The sequence below is a fragment of the Triticum aestivum genome, chromosome 2B (assembly GCF_018294505.1).
Source record: "Triticum aestivum cultivar Chinese Spring chromosome 2B, IWGSC CS RefSeq v2.1, whole genome shotgun sequence".
Classification (NCBI taxonomy): Eukaryota; Viridiplantae; Streptophyta; class Magnoliopsida; order Poales; family Poaceae; genus Triticum; species Triticum aestivum.
Window position 1 is genome coordinate 293,554,079 of NC_057798.1, and position 18,309 is coordinate 293,572,387.

At 43.7% G+C, this 18,309-nt stretch overlaps 1 protein-coding gene across 2 annotated transcripts; it reads left to right on the forward strand.

Moving 5' to 3' along the window:
* Positions 1–18: 18 nt before the first annotated feature.
* LOC123044773 (ubiquinol-cytochrome-c reductase complex assembly factor 1) lies at positions 19–13,400 on the forward strand. 2 transcript variants are annotated; one of them, XM_044467659.1, is made up of 7 exons: positions 65–367; positions 1,051–1,264; positions 2,164–2,330; positions 10,891–11,015; positions 12,564–12,624; positions 12,804–12,852; positions 13,007–13,400. In XM_044467659.1, the coding sequence occupies exons 1-7, from the start codon at positions 185–187 to the stop codon at positions 13,087–13,089; spliced, it is 882 nt and encodes a 293-aa protein (XP_044323594.1). In that variant the 5' UTR covers positions 65–184; the 3' UTR covers positions 13,090–13,400. The 2 variants fall into 2 exon arrangements, 1 of the variants encoding a protein (XP_044323594.1); XR_006420343.1 differs by lacking the exon at positions 10,891–11,015 and having other exon boundaries at positions 19–367.
* Positions 13,401–18,309: the final 4,909 nt, after the last annotated feature.

The window sequence follows — 18,309 nt, forward strand, 5'->3', positions numbered from 1 at the left end:
GCCATACACACACGCGGGCCAGGGGCCCCGCATGTCGGTGGCCAGAAGGGTATCTCTGTGGCTGGACCCCGCGCGGCGTGTCCGCGGCCATAACCATCTCTCGATTCTCCTCACGCACCGCACCGCACCGGCAGGCCGCTTCTCACCGCCCGCCGGCTTCCAAGCGCAACCAGAAAAGCAAGCCATGTCGCCGTGGCGCGCCGTCGCATCCCGCCTCTCCGCCCCCCACCTCCTCTCCAGGGCCTTCTCCAAGCCTCCGCCGCCTCTTCCCCAGCCTCTGTCCAGGACCTTCTCCAAGGCCGCTGCCTCCGCCGCCGCCACGTCGCACAGCCCTAGCGCGGCCTCCTCTGCCGGTCCGAGGCCCGAGGTACGGCCCGAAGCTCTCGCGTCCCCGAGATGCCATTTTTGCTGCTTATTGTTGCGCTCAGGCGGGCTCATAGTGTGATCTGGCGGATTAGAACGGTCCCTGTCTCCAGGGCGGATCGCTGTTGCGAGTACCTACTGGGGTCAACGCATTCTAGGTCTGGGTTGCTCCATCACCACGTAGATTTGCAACATGGAATATGTTCATAGGCTTGATATATGTGTGCTTTCGTCCTTCTGCAATGTAGATAGATTTCAAAATTTGTAAGGTTTTCTAAATGTCGTCTATTTCCTACAGTATTTTCGTTCATAGGACTGTGATCTACCTAGCAACACTCAAATGTTTTCCAGAAATTGGGCGAAATCAAGTGATGTGTTTTTTAAGCTTTTGATCTACAAAGATGTGCACTTTGTATGGATGTATGGAGAAATGGAAGGCTTTTATTGCAACATCCAACAAGTCTGTAAAGATGTGGATTTTGTCTGGATGTATGGAGAAATGGAAGGATTTTATTGCAACGTCCAACAAGTTTGTTGCTGACTTATGCAGACTATTTTTTTCCATTTAGTGATATTCATCTCTACTTAGTGTGTACTACCTATCTACCACACATGACATGCTACAAAGGCTTAACTAATATTTCCTCCTATATGCCTGTTGTTAAGGATGAATTCTTTCTTTTATAGGTCCGACTGAATTCTATGTTCCTGTCCAAGCCCTCTTCACTGGCATTGCCTCCTGATTCTCCTCTTAGAGCAGAAGATCCACACTATGAGGGAATTAAGCGCTTGATGCTCACGTTGCTGCTGTTCTACAGTAAGCAAAGCAAGTCCATCAGAGGAGCAAACGCTGTTTATCACCGCATCACTTCTCATGTTGACAAGCCTGACATCTATGAAGGTACACACCTTTGTACTTGATGATAAACTCGTTCCTTTTGCACTTTCAGCATTTCCTTGATCATTTCCTATTTGCTGTTTTTTTTCTGTATTTCTGCTGCAATAAGATTTATGCATGTTCTGGTACTTCGTACCAAGAAAAAGATACCTCTGGTTGTCCATGATTTTCTGCATGGTTTATCTTGACATTAAATTAACAATGGGCACTTAATTTCTGATATTCTGAAGTGCATGGGAGTTATATAGATCCGTAATTATTCAGTTTGAGCTGTGCGGCAGAAATTAGCTTCATTCTTCTCTGAGCATACTAGTATCTTTAATGGTGAGAACCAGATAGGAGGTACATGTTTTGCTTTGCCATTGAGGAGTTATATTTTCTGCTCTTAAAAGTAGGGTGCTTTCCTGAGGTTTTAATGAAGTGCCAGCTTGTTTTCCAAACGAAAGAATGAACTTTGTGTAATCCCGAAACAATATAATTTCTGATTGTACAAGTACTGAATTGCTGATTACTAGAGCATTAGTGTCCACCCAGTTGCATCATGCTCCCCGAATTGCATCACTGAACTACTTTTTTTCTTTTAGATCCGGTTTATAGAGGTACATTACATTGTGCTATTTTTGTATGTTTATGGAAGGTAAAGAAATGCTTGTGCAATTCCATTCTAGAGAGTATAAATAATAATCCATTTGAATGTCATGTTGTGAGTTAAGGCTTTCTGTCAATAAACACTTACGGCTGATAAACATGAAGTGCTTTGTGAATTCTAGCCTCTTATTGTTAATGAAATTGGACTGGGATATCGTGTCCTTTGCGTCTAATTGAAGTTAACCACATCATTTCACTCCTTTTTATGTTTGATATTTATGGAGACAGCACTTTCTGATGTCTCTCTTTTGCAGTGTTTCAGTTGGAGAAAACATTTAAAACAACATTTTCATTGCTTGTTCTCCATATGTGGCTCGTTCTACGTCGCTTGAAGGAAGAAGGAAAGGACGGTGTTAAATTTGGACAGTACATCTATGAAACTTACAATCATGATGTGGAGCTCAGAGTTTCTAAGGCTGGGGTAGGTCATCCATAATTCTGAAAGATTGATATATATCTGAGGTTAAATTATCCACACATTTCCTGTTATCCTAATTATTGAATCTGATGGTTTTAATCCTCCTTATTAATCGTCCTAATGAACGTTGATTAGCAACACACCATTACCATCATATACATTTAATGCCAGACTTCTTTATACATTATCTGCTAGAGATGTGAGATCCTAAGAGGATATAAAGTTAGCTGGTTGAAGCAAGAAGCTACATAGTACTAGATTGTGCTTTCTTTGTCCACCAGTGTCAAAAAAGATCTGGAGAAATGCTCTAACCTATCTAAATGATACGTCTTCATTTGTGTATGCGATACACATCTGGACACACTTATATAGGGAGCGGTCTAGCAAAGGAACCAAACTAGTGTATCGGCAGTGCATCATGCTTAGGTGCAATGCCATCAAACTATTTTTTTTAGAACCGGACTTTACCCCTTTCCATTGCATAGAACGGAAATACAACCAGTTCCAACAGGAAGAGTCAGGAGAAGGGAAAGATGTAGAGCGAGTTCCAGCACTACCAGGAAACCCACCACACTCGCTCGCCATCGAAACGAGTGTTATGGGGCGAAAATCTGAGTAGCACAACATAAAGTCTAGCCTATTACATTCTCAAAAGACCAAACTAGGGCAGACACAGTAGCATGCCAGTCGGATAGAAACATCTCCTCCGGGTAGAAGCAACGAAAGGTAGACGTCATGTGCCAGCCATCTCTTCATCTAGAGCATCTTGAAGCATCAGGAACCTTGGATTGGTTGCTTGACAGCATCACACATCTTCATCAGCTGCATCGTGCTAGCCGTGATCATCTTTGCTCCTGTGCGCAGCTCCCTGGCGTCATCCCCTTGCTGTAGACCTGTCCAGTAGAGCAGAAAAGAGCACAGAAAAAACACAATCTGAAAAGGAGTCTTGATTTGTTTCTTTTCAAAAGTAGCTCGATTGCGCGCCAACCATATGGCCCAACAAGTGGCCGCTAAGCCCACCGTGTAGAAAGTTTTCTTCCCAGGGAGAAACTTGTGACACCACACGAAGTATTGCCAGTAGTTCTTCGGACATTTGTCAGCGCCTAAAACCACCCCAATGGATCGCCAAACTACCCTGGCCACTGGGCACGTAAAAAATAGGTGTTGAGCTGTTTCCACCCCTTTGCAAAAAGAGCAGCAAGGATTCCCTGGCCATTTCCTTTTTTCATCACTTGTCTAGTAAGCACCGCGTCCTGCGATAGCTGCCATAGGAAAATTTTGATCTTCAGAGGGATTTTAGCTTTGCAAATCCACTTGTAGTGGCATCCATTGAGAGGTTTTTCCAGCATCTTATAAACTGATTTAGTGGTGAACTTGCCATTCTTGTTTAGCCCCCAAAAGATTCGATCACTCTTCTCGTTCAGAGGAATATTATTAACCACAGTGCGCATGTCTTCCCACTGTTTTGACAGTTCAGGGGTAAGCCTACGTCTGAATATAGAAGTGTTATCAAGCTCATCTCTCCTGTCCAGGGTGCTTTCCGGATGATTTCAAATCTCAAATAGCCGTGGATATTGATCCTGGAATGGGAGCAGCCCATTCATTGGATCTTTCCACAGTCTGATTAAGTTCCCAGCCCCAATCTCAATTTTTCTGCCCATCATATAGATTTCTTTTACCTTGAGCAAGGCTTTCCAGCATGGTGAATCAGAGAATTTAGAAGAAACTTCTGCAACAGATTTGTTGCGAAGATATCTGGCCAGGGCGATGTCCTGCCATAATCCATTTTGAGTATCTAGTTTCCACCACCATTTAACCATTGAGACTAATATTTTGTTTCCGAAGATCTTTTATGCCTAACCCCCCTTTTTCTCTGGACCTACATATTCTGCTCCACTTGACAAGATAGTATCTCCTTTTTTTGTTGCACCCTTGCCAGAAAAACCTGCGTCCGTGCTTATCTAGTTTCTCAATGAAGGTTTTATTCATGAGCCACATCGACATGTGGTATAAAGAGATCTGTGTGACAACAGAGTCAAGTAAGGTGTGTCTACCCCCCTGCGTCTGTGCTTTGAACCACTAAGTATTTACTAACAATGAACTCCCAATCAGAAGTTTTTAGATTAGTATAGCTAACAGGCATGCCCAAGTATTTGAGTGGGAACTGCCAACCTCACAGTCGAAAATCTCTGCATATTTATTGACCATATTTTCATCCCCACCTACAATAAGAATCTCGCTCTTCTAAAAATTAACTTTCAAACCAGACATCATTTCAAACATATATAGCAGCAACTTCAGGGTGACTGCCTTATCTATCTTCTATGCAAATGATAGTATCATCTGCGTATTGCAGGACCGCCACCCCATCAGGAATAAGATCAGAAGCTAGACCCACTATTAGTTTATTTTTATGGGCATTTTTTATCATTTTGGTAAGACACTCAACAGCCCTGGCGAACCCCTTTTTTGCTTTGAAAGTATGGGCCAACACTGCTGTTGAGTTTAATACTAACAGTCCCATTGTAGAGTATTTGTTTAATCCATCTGCACCAAGTATCACTAAAGCCCCGCATCTTGTGGCATTCTAGAAGAAAGTCCCAATTAACCTTGTCATAGGCTTTTTCAAAATCCAGCTTAAGGACAATCCCCACTTTTTTCTTAACATAGGTGTAGTTAAGAATTTCATGAAGGGATAGGACACCATCCACAATGTTTCTGCCCTTCACAAAGGCATTCTGGGCAGAGCTAATGAGTTTGTCTGCGTATATAGCTACTCCGCGGTCGAGAACTTTAGCAATCAGCTTATATGGGCATCTCAGCAGGCAAATAGGCCTATATTGCTGGATTTTCTCAGCCCCAGAAACTTTTGGGAGCAGGGTGATAACTCCGTAATGAAGTCATTGGACATCCAGTGTGCCTTGATGAAATGCTTTAAACAAGGCCATAATATCTTCTTTGACAATATCCCAGCACACCTGATAAAACTCAGCAGGGATATTATCGGGTCCAGGAGCTCTATTAGAAGCCATATCAAACAAAGCCTCCTTGACCTCCTGTTCCGTAAATTCACGGCAAAGGTCTAAGTTATCCTTCTCATCTAGTTTCTCCTCGTCCGACCAGGTGTTTGGATTAAGATGAATCTGGTTACCAGGTGCTGAGCCAAACAACTCTTTATAAAAATCAGTGGCGTGGGCATCCGTGCCCTCAATCACTGCCTCTCCCACTCTAAGAGATTGGATTCTGTTTTTGCGCTTTCGCCCATTAGCAATTTTATGATAATAATCAGTGTTTAAATCCCCTTTGAGGAGCCAGCGCTCGTGGGATTGTTGGAGCCAAAAGATCTCCTCGTTCACTAGTAGCTCATAGACCTCGGCACTGACATCAATTTTTCTACTGTAGAGATCAGGAGGTAATATATCTTCTTCTTCCAATTCCTCCAACATAGAAAGTTCCATGCGTAAATCCTCTTTTCTTTTCTTATTGTGGCCATACCTACCCGAGCCCCACCCTTTGAAATAAGTTTTGAATCTTTTTAGTTTGATGTTCAGGACATCTATGGGGTCTGACGATGCAACTTTCCTAGCCCAGATTCTCCTAACTGTGGGCAAGAAGTTGTCATCTTTGATCCAGGATAAATCAAAGCGAAATTCACGAGGTTTCGGAGCTTCACGCCCTTCTTCCCCGGAAGAGAGTAGCAGGGGGTTATGGTCAGAAATCTCCCGGACTAATTTCCTCACGGAGACAAGTGGGAAAGCATCTTCCCAACATTCAGACATAAGGATGCGGACCAACTTCTCTAGTGTGGGGTGGGCCTCGTTGTTGGTCCAAGTGTATTTACCCCCGCTAATGTGGATTTCCCGAAGTGCTAGGGTATTAATAATAGAGTTGAACAGATCAGTAGCTTTGTTGTTCACCATTTTCTTATTCTTCTCTCCAGGGTGCCTCGGGATGTTAAAATCTCCCCCCACTATGTAGGGTATACTCATGCCACTACAGGAAGCAGCCAGCTCAATCAAGAATTCATCTTTGAATTCATCATGTGCCGATCCATATACCACTAGTAACCCCTACTGCATTTTTTCTTTTTGTCATAGAGCACCATTTGAAGCACATATTTGCGTTTAGAACAGGAAACTACATCTAGGGCATCTCTCCTCACACCACACAGTATGCCCCCAGATTTGCCTACAGAAGGCACCCAATTCCACTGAAAGATGTCAAAGGGGTCAATTCTTCTTAAACATTTAGGAGTGAATTCTTTTTTCATGGTTTCTTGCAGACCCAGAAAGTCCAGGGAATGGTCACTAATCATGTCTGAGAGGCAGGTGGCCATTCCTTTCTTGCCTACCCCCCGACAATTCCAAATGAGGCCTCTCATTTGGAACGCTTTTTATGGAATTTGGCTCGAGTAACCCTACCAGGAGATGGGGTAGGGTTACCTAACATATCTTTTTCTGAAGTATTTTTCTTCTGGCTCCTAGTCACAGGCCTAGGAACCTTGACAGTAGATTTATATTGCTTTTTCTTTTTAGTTTTAACAGAAGAAATATGTTCATATATATGCTCTTCCTGGTCTAACCACTCTAAATTCACAGGGGTGTTCCTACCCAAACCATCAACCACAACCAGGTCATCATGCTCCTGATTTGTAATATCATTCTTCTTTTTATCTTCTAATTCTTTTCGGACACATTCTAGCTCTCTAATAATGTCAGCAACAGTAAAATCATCATCAGGTATATCTACCCCCATCTTATTAGCCCTACTAATCAACTCATTATTAGATAGGACATCAAAGGAGTTTTTGTAAGCAGGTGTTTTGTTACCTTCCAGATTTTTCTTGCTAGCAAGCTTTTTGGCCTTGTCTTCCACCTTGTCCTGCATTCCAGAAGCGTTATGCTTGCTGAATCTTAGTGGAGCCTTAGGTGCTAGTGGAGGAGTAAGGATGATCTCCTCAATGCTTTCAGAAGATGGAAGTTGTACCATGTAACTACTTGAAGTCTTTAGCCCAGAGTCCACCTCACCAGTCACCTCCACAATCTGAGAAATAGTAGCAGTTTGGCAAGGCATAATTTTTTTTATTATGGGCAACATTTTTCACCTGAATATCTTGGACAGTAGTCTCAATAGCATCAGGGTTCCTGGAGACAATCCAGGTTGAGGAATCCACAACCTTTTCTTTCATTTTTTCATCAATTTATCTTTGCATTGTTTCGATAAGTAGGGAATTGTCTGCATCACTTTCAGAGGAGAGAGATCCATCTTTTTCATCGCATAGCAGCCGACAGGCCTTCCCACCATGATAAGAGCTCCCAAGGATGCCACGTCCAGCGGACTCAGATTGTGTCTCTCCTTTATCTTGTTCAGCACGCTTCCTTTTAGGAGTTTGGTCTAGTTTGGTTCTTTCATCAGGAATGGGACCAACAGTTTCTTCCTCAACAGGATTTTTAACCAAAACCTCCTCGACCTCATAAGTGAACCTGTAAAAGCGTCCTGCAAGCACCCCTTCAGCAGTGGCTGGAAGTTGGCTACCGATCGACATCCAATTTTAGCCCTAACCGAAGAAGGACGATTTATAGTTGACATGTCAACTTCCAGGGTAATCTCAACCAAACCTCCCACATAAGCCACAGATCTATCACATCTCTTGTTAGGTGGAATTTTTCCAATCCTAACCCAGGCAATCTCCAACAGTCCCTCGGAGTCGATGTCCTCAGACCAGGGGGAGAATTTGACACTGACAACACATTTTTTCAGCTTAATATTTTCAACAAAAAGAGCTCTATCTACCTCCCTAGGATTCGGCATTCTCATAACAAACTTTTGTGGAGCAAAGAGCCTGGCAGAACAGCGCCATCCTTGTCCAACGTACACACTTAGCTCGTGCTCAATATCTTTGGTTTGGGCAGAGCCATCAGTTATGGTAACTACAATGTTGTATACGTTTTCCCTAGTTTGCCTATCCACACTGTAATAAGGAATGTAAAAGAACCCCTGCCCCTTAGATTGAAATGCACACATCACAGGTGTGTGATCCCAAGGAAAGAATTCATTGCACACAATGGACAAGTGACCTCTCTTGCATCTCTCACAGAAAGCTTGAGGGCATCTGACAGTAAAGTGACCAGGCAAATGGCAGATCTGGCAAACATCACAGGGGGGAGCAATAGTACTAGAGGAGGAGTACTCGTGGTTCCTTGGAGAGGTGTTGTTCTTGTCAAAGACGCGAGGGACCTTGCCATTGTCGTTGTCCCCTCCACGCCTTTCTTGACGGTGGGAGGAGCTGCCAGCTGCCCCTCGGTCGCCACCAGCTCGTGCGACTCCTGAAAATCACCATCGTCCCCATCCCATCGGGTTTGCCGGGTTCGAGTTGCCTGGAGACCACCGGCCGCCTCCTCCCACTTGTCATTGGTCGTGGATGAGCTCCCCATCTTCGTCTTGCGCTTCCACACATGGGAATCGAAACCGCGGCCGCGGCCACAATCGAATCGCCCAGCACCGCTCCCCTGTCGGCCCGCACCAAAGCTGCCCCCTCTCATCTCAACAGGCGAGTTTTCTTTGGATCTAACAGGAGGATTTGTGGGGGAGTGAGAAGCAACTACTTGGGCAAAAGAGCGGAGATCGCCATGGATTTTGCCTTTGTACCAGGAGAAGTTTGGATGAACCCTAGATCTGGCGAGAGGTGGCGCGCTCCAAAAGTGGGCGAGGCTTTCGTCGAGACCCAAAATGGAGGAAGGGGTAGCGGCCGCACGTTTAATACCTGCGGCGCCCCCAGAAACCCTAGGTCCATCCCTCTCATGGCGGTCGGATCCCCCCTCGCCCACGTGTCGCGCATCCGACCCATGGCGGACCGGTCCACGCCCTAAGACCCCGGGGCCATCTGTCATATGTGGCGGTCGACGGTGCACGCCCAGATCCACGCGCCCGCGCCCGTGTACCGTGTACAACCTCGGTGGGCCATACGGCGGCGCACCCTTGCCGAAAATCATGTCGCTCGTCGGAAGTCGATCACAAACCCTAGCAAAGTGGCAGGGGAACGAAACAATATTCCCGATGTCGATCGACTCACCAGATATGAGGTAGCGTGCATCCACCGTGTGCCCCCTTGAGGTGATGAGCACGATCCGGAGCCCGCCCCCCGCCGCGCAGCCACAGTTCGCCGTCGTCGAGCGTGATGTGCCGCACGGCCGCCAAGTCCGCCGCGAACCGGACTCTCGAGCGGACGTCGCTCTCCATCTATCCATTCTCCAGCTGAAGGAACAATAGAGTTAAAGATGGAAATCTTAGGCTGTTAGCATGCACGCGACTACCCATGCCATCAAACTATGGCACAACACATTAGTCAAACTTGGAAAGTGTGATCTATCTGGGTTTGGGACTTGTGGCATGAAGCATAATCTACATGTTAATATTCCTAGTTCCCATTGGAATATATCAGCAAACTTTGGATGTTTTATGATGTGAGTGGTGATGCTCTTCTTGGTTATTTATATTTCCAGTTTGTTTTTGTACTGTTATTTCTTGCGTTGGCTGTATTTGCACTGTCATTTTTGCACTGGATATATTTGTACTGTACAGCCATTGTTCTGGATGTAATCGTACTGTCATTCGCACAGGGTTGTTTATGGCACAGGGAGATGGAATCACCATAGTTTACGTACTCCCTCTTTTCAGAATATTTGAAGTTCTAGGTTTGTCCTAAGTCAAACTTGTTTAAGTTTGACCAAGTCTAGCGAAAAATATGTTAACATCTACAAAACCTAATTTGTTTCATTTGATTGCTCACAAAATATATTTTCATATTATATTTGATATTCTAAACTCCGCCTATGTCTTCTAGGCATAGCCGGTCCCAAGCCCGGGTAAAGGAGGAGGGTTGTGATAGGCTTGGCGAGCCAACGTAAAAACTAGCCAGTCCCATAGGTATGAAACCCATTTGAGCGAGAATAGTACTAGGATGGGTGACCTCCTAGGAAGTCCTCGTGAAAGGGTTTCATATCTAAGGGTTGTGATAGGCTTGGCGAGCCAACGTAAAAACTAGCCAGTCTTTTGGGTATGAAACCCATTTGGGCGAGAGTAGTACTAGGATGGGTGACCTCCTGGGAAGTCCTCGTGAAAGGGTTTCATATCTAGCCTACCCCAACTTGTTTGGGATAAAAGGTTTCGTAAAGAAAGATTATATTTCATATTCTAGATATTAGTATATTTTCCTATATACTTGGTCAATCTTCAAATGTTTTGAAACGAGGGTGCTAGATTGAAAGGTTGAACTTGTGGCAGTTTGTTAACCCATTATCATGACTTACAAGTATATGGAACAAAAGTACAACTTTGTTTTGCTTGTGAGGAAAAAACTGGTATTATGTGTAAAATACTGAAAAGAGATCACTATTTTTGTGTAATAAGAATGAATAATGCAACTAATCTTATAAAGCCTGGAATCCACAGTGTTGGTCATCTTTTCACTTCGTCTTGCATAATATGAAGACCGATTTCTCTTTGTGCATGCTATTGTTTTTTGTTGTGAAAGTTCATGTGTGACATATTAGTGTGTCTACAGGTCAACTTGCTATTGACAAAATGGATGAAAGAGCTAGAAAAAATATTCTATGGGAACATTGTGAAATATGATACTGCAATAAGCCCAGAAGCAAGCCAGGATGATCTTGTAAATGTCATCTGGAGGTAATTGTTCAGTTACCTTCTCTAAATATGTAGCTGATTGTTTCATAAAGATGAAAAATAGGCAATCCATTATCCAAGGTCCCAACTTATTGCAAGATCCAGCCTCTCTTGTGGCTTTGTGATATAATAGCTGATACGTACTACAAACAGGTCACATGGTCTTCTCCTATATAATAGGAGTAAGAACAACAAAACAACAACAACAACAAAAACAAACAAACAACAACAACAACAACATTATCGTACATGTCCTTGATGAGGGTAATGTACTTCGCTGGGACTTTGTGTTTCTCCAAGGCCCACCACATGACATTCCGTGGTATCTTATCATAACAACAACAACAACGACGACAACCAACAACAACAACATTATCGTACATGTCCTTGATGAGGGTAATGTACTTTGCTGGGACTTTGTGTTTCTCCAAGGCCCACCACATGACATTCCATGGTATCTTATCATAGGCCTTCTCCAAGTCTATGAACACCATATGCAAGTCCTTCTTTTGCTCCCTCTTATCTCTCCATAAGTTGTCGTACCAAGAAAATGGCTTCCATGGTCGACCTCCCAGGCATGAAACCAAACTGATTTTTGGTCACGCTTGTCACTCTTCTAAGCGGTGCTCAATGACTCTCTCCCATAGCTTCATAGTATGGCTCATCAGCTTAATTCCACAGTAATTAGTACAACTCTGAACATCCCCCTTGTTCTTGAAGATTGGTACTAATATACTCCGTCTCCATTCTTCTGGCATCTTGTTTGCCTGAAAAATGAGGTTGAAAAGCTTGCTTAGCCATACTATCGCTATGTCCCCGAGGCCTTTGCACACCTCAATGGGGATACAATCAGGGCCCATCACCTTGCCTCCTTTCATCCTTTTTAAAGCTTCCTTGACCTCAGACTCCTGGATTCGCTGAACAAAACACATGCTGGTCTCATCAAAGGAGTCGTCCAGTTCAATAGTAGAACTCTCATTCTCCCCATTGAACAGCTTTGTCGAAGTACTCCCGCCATCTATGCTTAATCTCCTCGTCCTTCACCAAGAGTTGGCCTGCTTTGTCCTAATAGGAGTAAGAAAATATAATAATAAATCAAGACACTAGTCTTAAATCATCTAGGCTGATGTTTGTTCAATATATTTATGGCACCTGTCAGCCAGAAGATAAAATATGTGTTATCTTATCTTAGATCAGCCATTGTTCTTATGAGGCCAGTTCATTATTGTCAAGGAAATTAAATACTTCCTGGAAAATAAATGTTTTATTAAGGAAAGCAGTAGTTCACTACACCTAGTGTCATAAATATATTGAAATAAATGTTTTATTAAGGAAAGCAGTAGTTCACTACACCTAGTGTCAAAAATGCTCTTATATTATGGGACGGAGGGAGTATTAGTTACTACTGCAGCTTTCTAACATCAAAGCGGCAACTTTCTGGTTATGGCACCATAGTAATTATGTGATGTAGCTGTGTCAATTGTGGGCTGTATTTCTTTCATAATCTAGCACTGTCATTATGTATGATAGTTACTTGTGTTGAATTGTTAGGAATGTGTACGCTGACGAAGGTTCAGAGCCCATGGACGCAGCTGCTACCCCTGCTGTCCAGGCAAGTTCCTTCTCTGACGGAGACAGCTTTAGAAAGTACTCCCTCCGTTCCAAAATAGATGACCCAACTTTGTACTAACTTTAGTACAAAGTTGGGTCATCTATTTTGAAACGGAGGGAGTAGCTGATTACGTGTCATATTTTACAAAACCTAAGACTATCTGTTCTGTTGTATCTCAGGCATTGGCAAGATATACTCGGAGGGAGGCAACTTGCCTATCATTGACAGGTCAGTGTTGACTAATTCTCCCATCTCTATCTCTTTGCATGTGAGATGCAACGCGCACACACTAGCTTTTCTTCTCGCTTTCCTTAAACTGAAAAACCTCTTGTTGAATATTAAACTCACTAAATTCTGCACTTCCTAAACTTTTCAACAACAGATAAAGAAGCTGTGTTCTCTGGCAACTTCAAGTTTACGGCCGTTTTGCCAACCGTCCTCAGCCCAGTGAAGCGACGGCGATGAGCGTTGGCATTGGTAGATCAGTATTCCATATGAAGGCTGACTGGTATACATGGACAAGGAAGACTGGAAGTCCTATCATCATTACAAATAATAGGAAATTTCCAGTATTTATTTATGCACGAATCTCAGCATTTCGGGCCATTTTGGTGGCTAAACCTGCCTCTAGCTAGAAATCTCCTTTATGTTTATCCTCTATGAGCATTGCATTGATGGCTGCCCTTCGGAATGGAGCACACGGTGGAAACGTTTTCCTGGTTGAATGCGTGTACTAGTATTTTACCATTTTCATTGCTGATTTGGACTTGAGATCATTCACATTGTCGGTACTGATGTACTCTCTGCATCACAGGCACGGTTTTGGTCTCGTGGGTGATCTGGGGAAACCGATTATGAAACAAAGCATATTGGAGCCAATTCATGATTGCTGAGAAAATTTCATCATCTCTGATGTTTGAACTTCTAAGCAACTGCTGTGTTCAGTCATGAGAGCACGAAAACATGAACGATAATGTGCAGCGCTCTCTTGGGCTTGCATGGTCCTTTTTTTTCTTTCGCCCTTTTTCCAGTAGAGATGCAAGAGATCCTTTCCTCCCTTTTTTTGCCAGTTATTATTGTGTTGGGGGTTGAAGAAACTTGGCTGCGCTTGGACCATTTTTTTAGAAACGCGGACGAATCATTTGAAGTGGTCCTCCTCAACCTCTGGTTGTCAATCTGGATGAGCAGATCTGCCGTAGCCTGTCTGTTGCAGGCTGGGCCCTATGTGAATGCTACGAGAAATATCCGGTGCTGCCAAGGCTTATATGCTACCATGATATGGGCTCCCTCGTTGGATCTAAAATCCGAGAGCTCCTGTTGGGGGCCTGTTGCGCCCGAACAGCTTCCTGACGCACACTAGAGCGCTCTGTTGGGCCGGCCCGTGAAGGAACTATGCAGCGAACCTGTACTCTCTGCATCACAGGCATGGTTTTGGTCTCGTGGGTGATCTGGGGAAACCGATTATGAAACAAAGCATATTGGAGCCAATTCGTGATTGCTGAGAAAATTTCATCATCTCTGATGTTTGAACTTCTAAGCAACTGCTGTGTTTAGTCATGAGAGCACGAAAACATGAAGGATAATGTGCAGCGCTCTCTTGGGCTAGCATGGTCCTTTTTTTTCCCGCCCTTTTTCCAGGAGAGATGCAAGAGATCCTTTCCCCTCTTTTTTTGCCAGTTATTATTGTGTTGGGGGTTGAAGAAACTTGGCTGCGCTCGGACCATTTTTTTTAGAAACGCGGACGAATCATTTGAAGTGGTCCTCCTCAACCTCTGGCTGTCAATTTGGATGAGCAGATCTGCTGTTGCCTGTCTGTTGCAGGCTGGGCCCTATGTGAATGCTACGAGAAATATCCGGTGCTGCCAAGGCTTATATGCTACCATGATATGGGCTCCCTCGTTGGATCTAAAATCCGAGAGCTCCTGTTGGGGGCCTGTCGAACAGCTTCCTGACGCACACTAGAGCGCTCTGTTGGGCTGGCCCGTGAAGGAACTATGCAGCGAACCTGTACTCTCTGCATCACAGGCATGGTTTTGGTCTCGTGGGTGATCTGGGGAAACCGATTATGAAACAAAGCATATTGGAGCCAATTCGTGATTGCTGAGAAAATTTCATCATCTCTGATGTTTGAACTTCTAAGCAACTGCTGTGTTCAGTCATGAGAGCACGAAAACATGAAGGATAATGTGCAGCGCTCTCTGGGGCTAGCATGGTCCTTTTTTTTTCTTTCGCCCTTTTTCCAGCAGAGATACAAGAGATCCTTTCCCCCCTTTTTTTGCCAGTTATTATCCTCCTCAACCTCTGGCTGTCAATCTGGATGAGCAGATCTGCCGTAGCCTGTCTGTTGCAGGCTGGGCCCTATGTGAATGCTACGAGAAATATCCGGTGCTGCCAAGGCTTATATGCTACCATGATATAGGCTCCCTCGTTGGATCTAAAATCTGAGAGCTCCTGTTGGGGGCCTGTTGCGCCCGAACAGCTTCCTGGCGGACACTAGAGCGCTCTGTTGGGCCGGCCCGTGAAGGAACTATGCAGCGAACATGTAGCGCAAAAACACCCGCAAAAAATCTGCCTCCACCAACATTCGAACTCGGGTAACTCAGTCTGAGTCCCAGCATCGCTAACCACTACAGCAACGAAACACTTTTGATTGCTAGAAAGCACCAATCTTATAAGAACAAGTGCGGTCGCGCTATTTATTGCACAATACCCACCATTAGATCACTTAAATTTTTAAATTATTTAGAAAAAATCGTGAATTTGAAAAAGTTCATCATTTTTTAAGAACAATTCACATACTTAAAAAAAGGTTCATCGATGTTGAAAAAAGTTCATCGAATTTGAAGAAAAGTTCATCAATTTTAAAAAAAGTTCACCGGGTTTGAAAAGAGTTCATCGATCGAATTTGAAGAAAAGTTCCATCAATTTTAAAAAAAGTTCACCGAGTTGAAAACAAGTTCATCAAGCTTGAAAAAAGTTCATCAATTTTTAAAAAGGTTCATCGGGTTTGAAAAAAGTTCATTGAGTTTGCAAAAAGTTCATCAATTTTGAAAAAAGTTCATATCGAGTATTCAAAAAAGTTCATCACATCAAACTTGAAAAAAGTTCATCGAATTTGAAGAAAAGTTCATCAATTTTGAAAAAGGATCATCAAATTTGATAAGAAGTTCATCGAGTTTTAAGAAAAAATCACGAATTTAAAAACAAAAGGTCAAACCAGGAGGAAGATTAAAGAAAAAAGAAAAGTAGAAAGAACAATAGAAAGGAAAGATGTCAATAATCACCCGAGGATTGGTGGCTGGATGGCTTGTGCGAACTACTTCTAAGCGGGAGGTTGTGTGTTCGACTGTTACCTTAGTCTCTTTTCTTGTGCGTTGTGGAAAACAGAAAAAACAGAAGAAAGGAAGCAGATGGGCCGACCCAGCACGGAGGGGGGGGGGGGTATGCGCCCGTTTGCGAAAACGCCTGTAACGGGCGCTAAAGGCGCCAAATAGGGTTTGCCCTAAAATCAAGTGGCTTTGCTGAGCTCTTGAATGTTTCACCTAAAGCCCATGAAGACTCTTGAAATTGCATGCAGACAAAAGCTCATAAGATGCTGTCGAATGTAAGATTCAATGGCCTAAAAGCTCGTATCATGGTAGCATATAAGTCTTGGGAGCACCTGAAACTTTTTCGCTAACCGAGAAAGTATACTTCCACCCTCAAATCCTGTTTGACGGACCCCCTCCCTCCTCCCTCAAATCAAAAGTTGAAAGCCATACAATTTGCACACTAAAATATACAAAACCAAATTAGTATGGCCTTCTAGTGGGTTTGTGTCACATTTAGAGTGTTTTTTTAGAACACAGTACAAACGCAAACGTTCATATATACGCGCACACACTTATCCCTATGAACACACACGTAGTCCCTGCCTCTATGAGCACCTCCAAGAGATTGAGCCGACATATCATCCTGAGATTGACAAAGTCACCATAGGCGCAGGAACGTCTCCTCCCATTGAATGGGCATCGTTGAAAATCCTGAAATAAATCCAGGAATAATTAAAGCACCAGGACTTGAACCCTGGTGGGCTCCGGATACCACAATCCTCCTAACCATCCAACCACAGGTCGGTTCGCACATTTAGAGTTGTTTTGACTCTAATGAGACTGATTGGGCTGTGACATACAAGCTGACATGGCAGTGAACAGTTAGGGGTGAATTTTCCCCATTTGCGTGATGAACCCTAGCTTTTCCAATTCCCCCATTCGCGCACATAAGGTGATTCACCGCAATCCATAGCAGAAAACGACGGTGTCGTCCTTCGCTAGCTCGTCCACTAGCCGCACTTTGTCTTCGACAACCATGGTGAGGTCGCCATAGTTGCCGATGGCGTTCCAGGAGGGTTTGATGGGGTACGAGCCGAAGCGGCTCTACCGGTGTCGCGTGAAGGCGCCTCGATATATTTCGTAGAGTGTTATGTATCCTGGTCGGAGATACTACAACTGCATGAAATCAAAGCTAAAGTTCCTGCTTCCCTCGGCTCAATTGTGGTCAGTGGCTTTGATCTGCCTTTGCTTTACCCGATGTAGAAAATTTGTGCTAGTGTGCGGATTGTGGTTTCTTCATGTGGAATGATGATCCAAACAGTTGACTCATCCATCTTTTGCTTGGTTATACACAAATGAATCGATCATCGTCATTGCGCTTATCGATCATCCAACACTTTATTTTTGTTCATGAACCACTTCTTGCAATCGTCACCCCTGAGGCTAGTGTCATCCAACTTGACCCCTAACTCCCTCATGATCCTCGCTAGCCTCACCTTCTCTTGTCCAATCTCAATTATCTCATGTGTCTTCTCCTTCCCAAGCTCCATGGCATTTGTCCATCTTCTCCATGTCTATCCTCTTCCTCTCAATGATAATCATTTCTCGCACCCTCTCCCTTCGCACATTCAAGAACCGCATGTACCTCTGTTCCTTCTTTTCCTCCCCTTTCTCCTCCATTTTATTGAAACTCTCCTTTTTGCAAAAGATGCTAGTCCATGTGGTAGACATTCCGCTTTGTAGCCAGAGAGTATCCAAATTATTGTCACCTTGGGGTCTACGGATCAGGACAATAACAAGTGCATACAACTAGAAGATAGGATCAAGAACTCATATATATATATATATTGATGATAACATAGATGGTTCAGACCTTAAATCATGGCACCCGGGCCTCTAGTGACAAGCATTAAGCATAACAAAGTCATAGCAAGATCAATCTCAAAACATAGTGGATACTAGGGATCAAGCCCTATCAAATTGACTCAATTACATGACAAATCTCATCCGATTCCATCACCGTCCAACAAGCCTACGAAGATGTAAGTGCATCTAGTGCTCCCTTAGTGGTTTTGGAGTATTGAAGACAAATAGGTTAAGGGACTAATGTGTTTGAGAGTGTACACAAGAGTTATAGTCCTTGAAGATTTGGTTTAACCGAACAAAGGTGACCCCTAAAAATGTATTTTCTTCAAGTGAAGAATTTGGTGCGACCTTTGAAGAAATTGAAGTGAAGATTGGGAACCCTGAAGAGTTTTGTTTTCGTAGTTTCTTTCTTCTTATTTGAGTCATAGGAAACACCGTACTATTAAAAGGGGTCTAGGTGATACATAAATCATATTTCCGAAGTGATGCTCAAACCTATACACAACTA

What these genes read in the sequence shown, in the direction of transcription:
- LOC123044773 (XM_044467659.1), top strand. Translation starts at nt 185, where the DNA reads ATGTCGCCGTGGCGCGCCGTCGCATCCCGCCTCTCCGCCCCCCACCTC. An exon ending in CTGCCGGTCCGAGGCCCGAG is followed by an intron (nt 368 to 1,050) that starts GTACGGCCCGAA and finishes TTTCTTTTATAG; the next exon opens with GTCCGACTGAATTCTATGTT. An exon ending in TCAGAGTTTCTAAGGCTGGG is followed by an intron (nt 2,331 to 10,890) that starts GTAGGTCATCCA and finishes GTGTGTCTACAG; the next exon opens with GTCAACTTGCTATTGACAAA.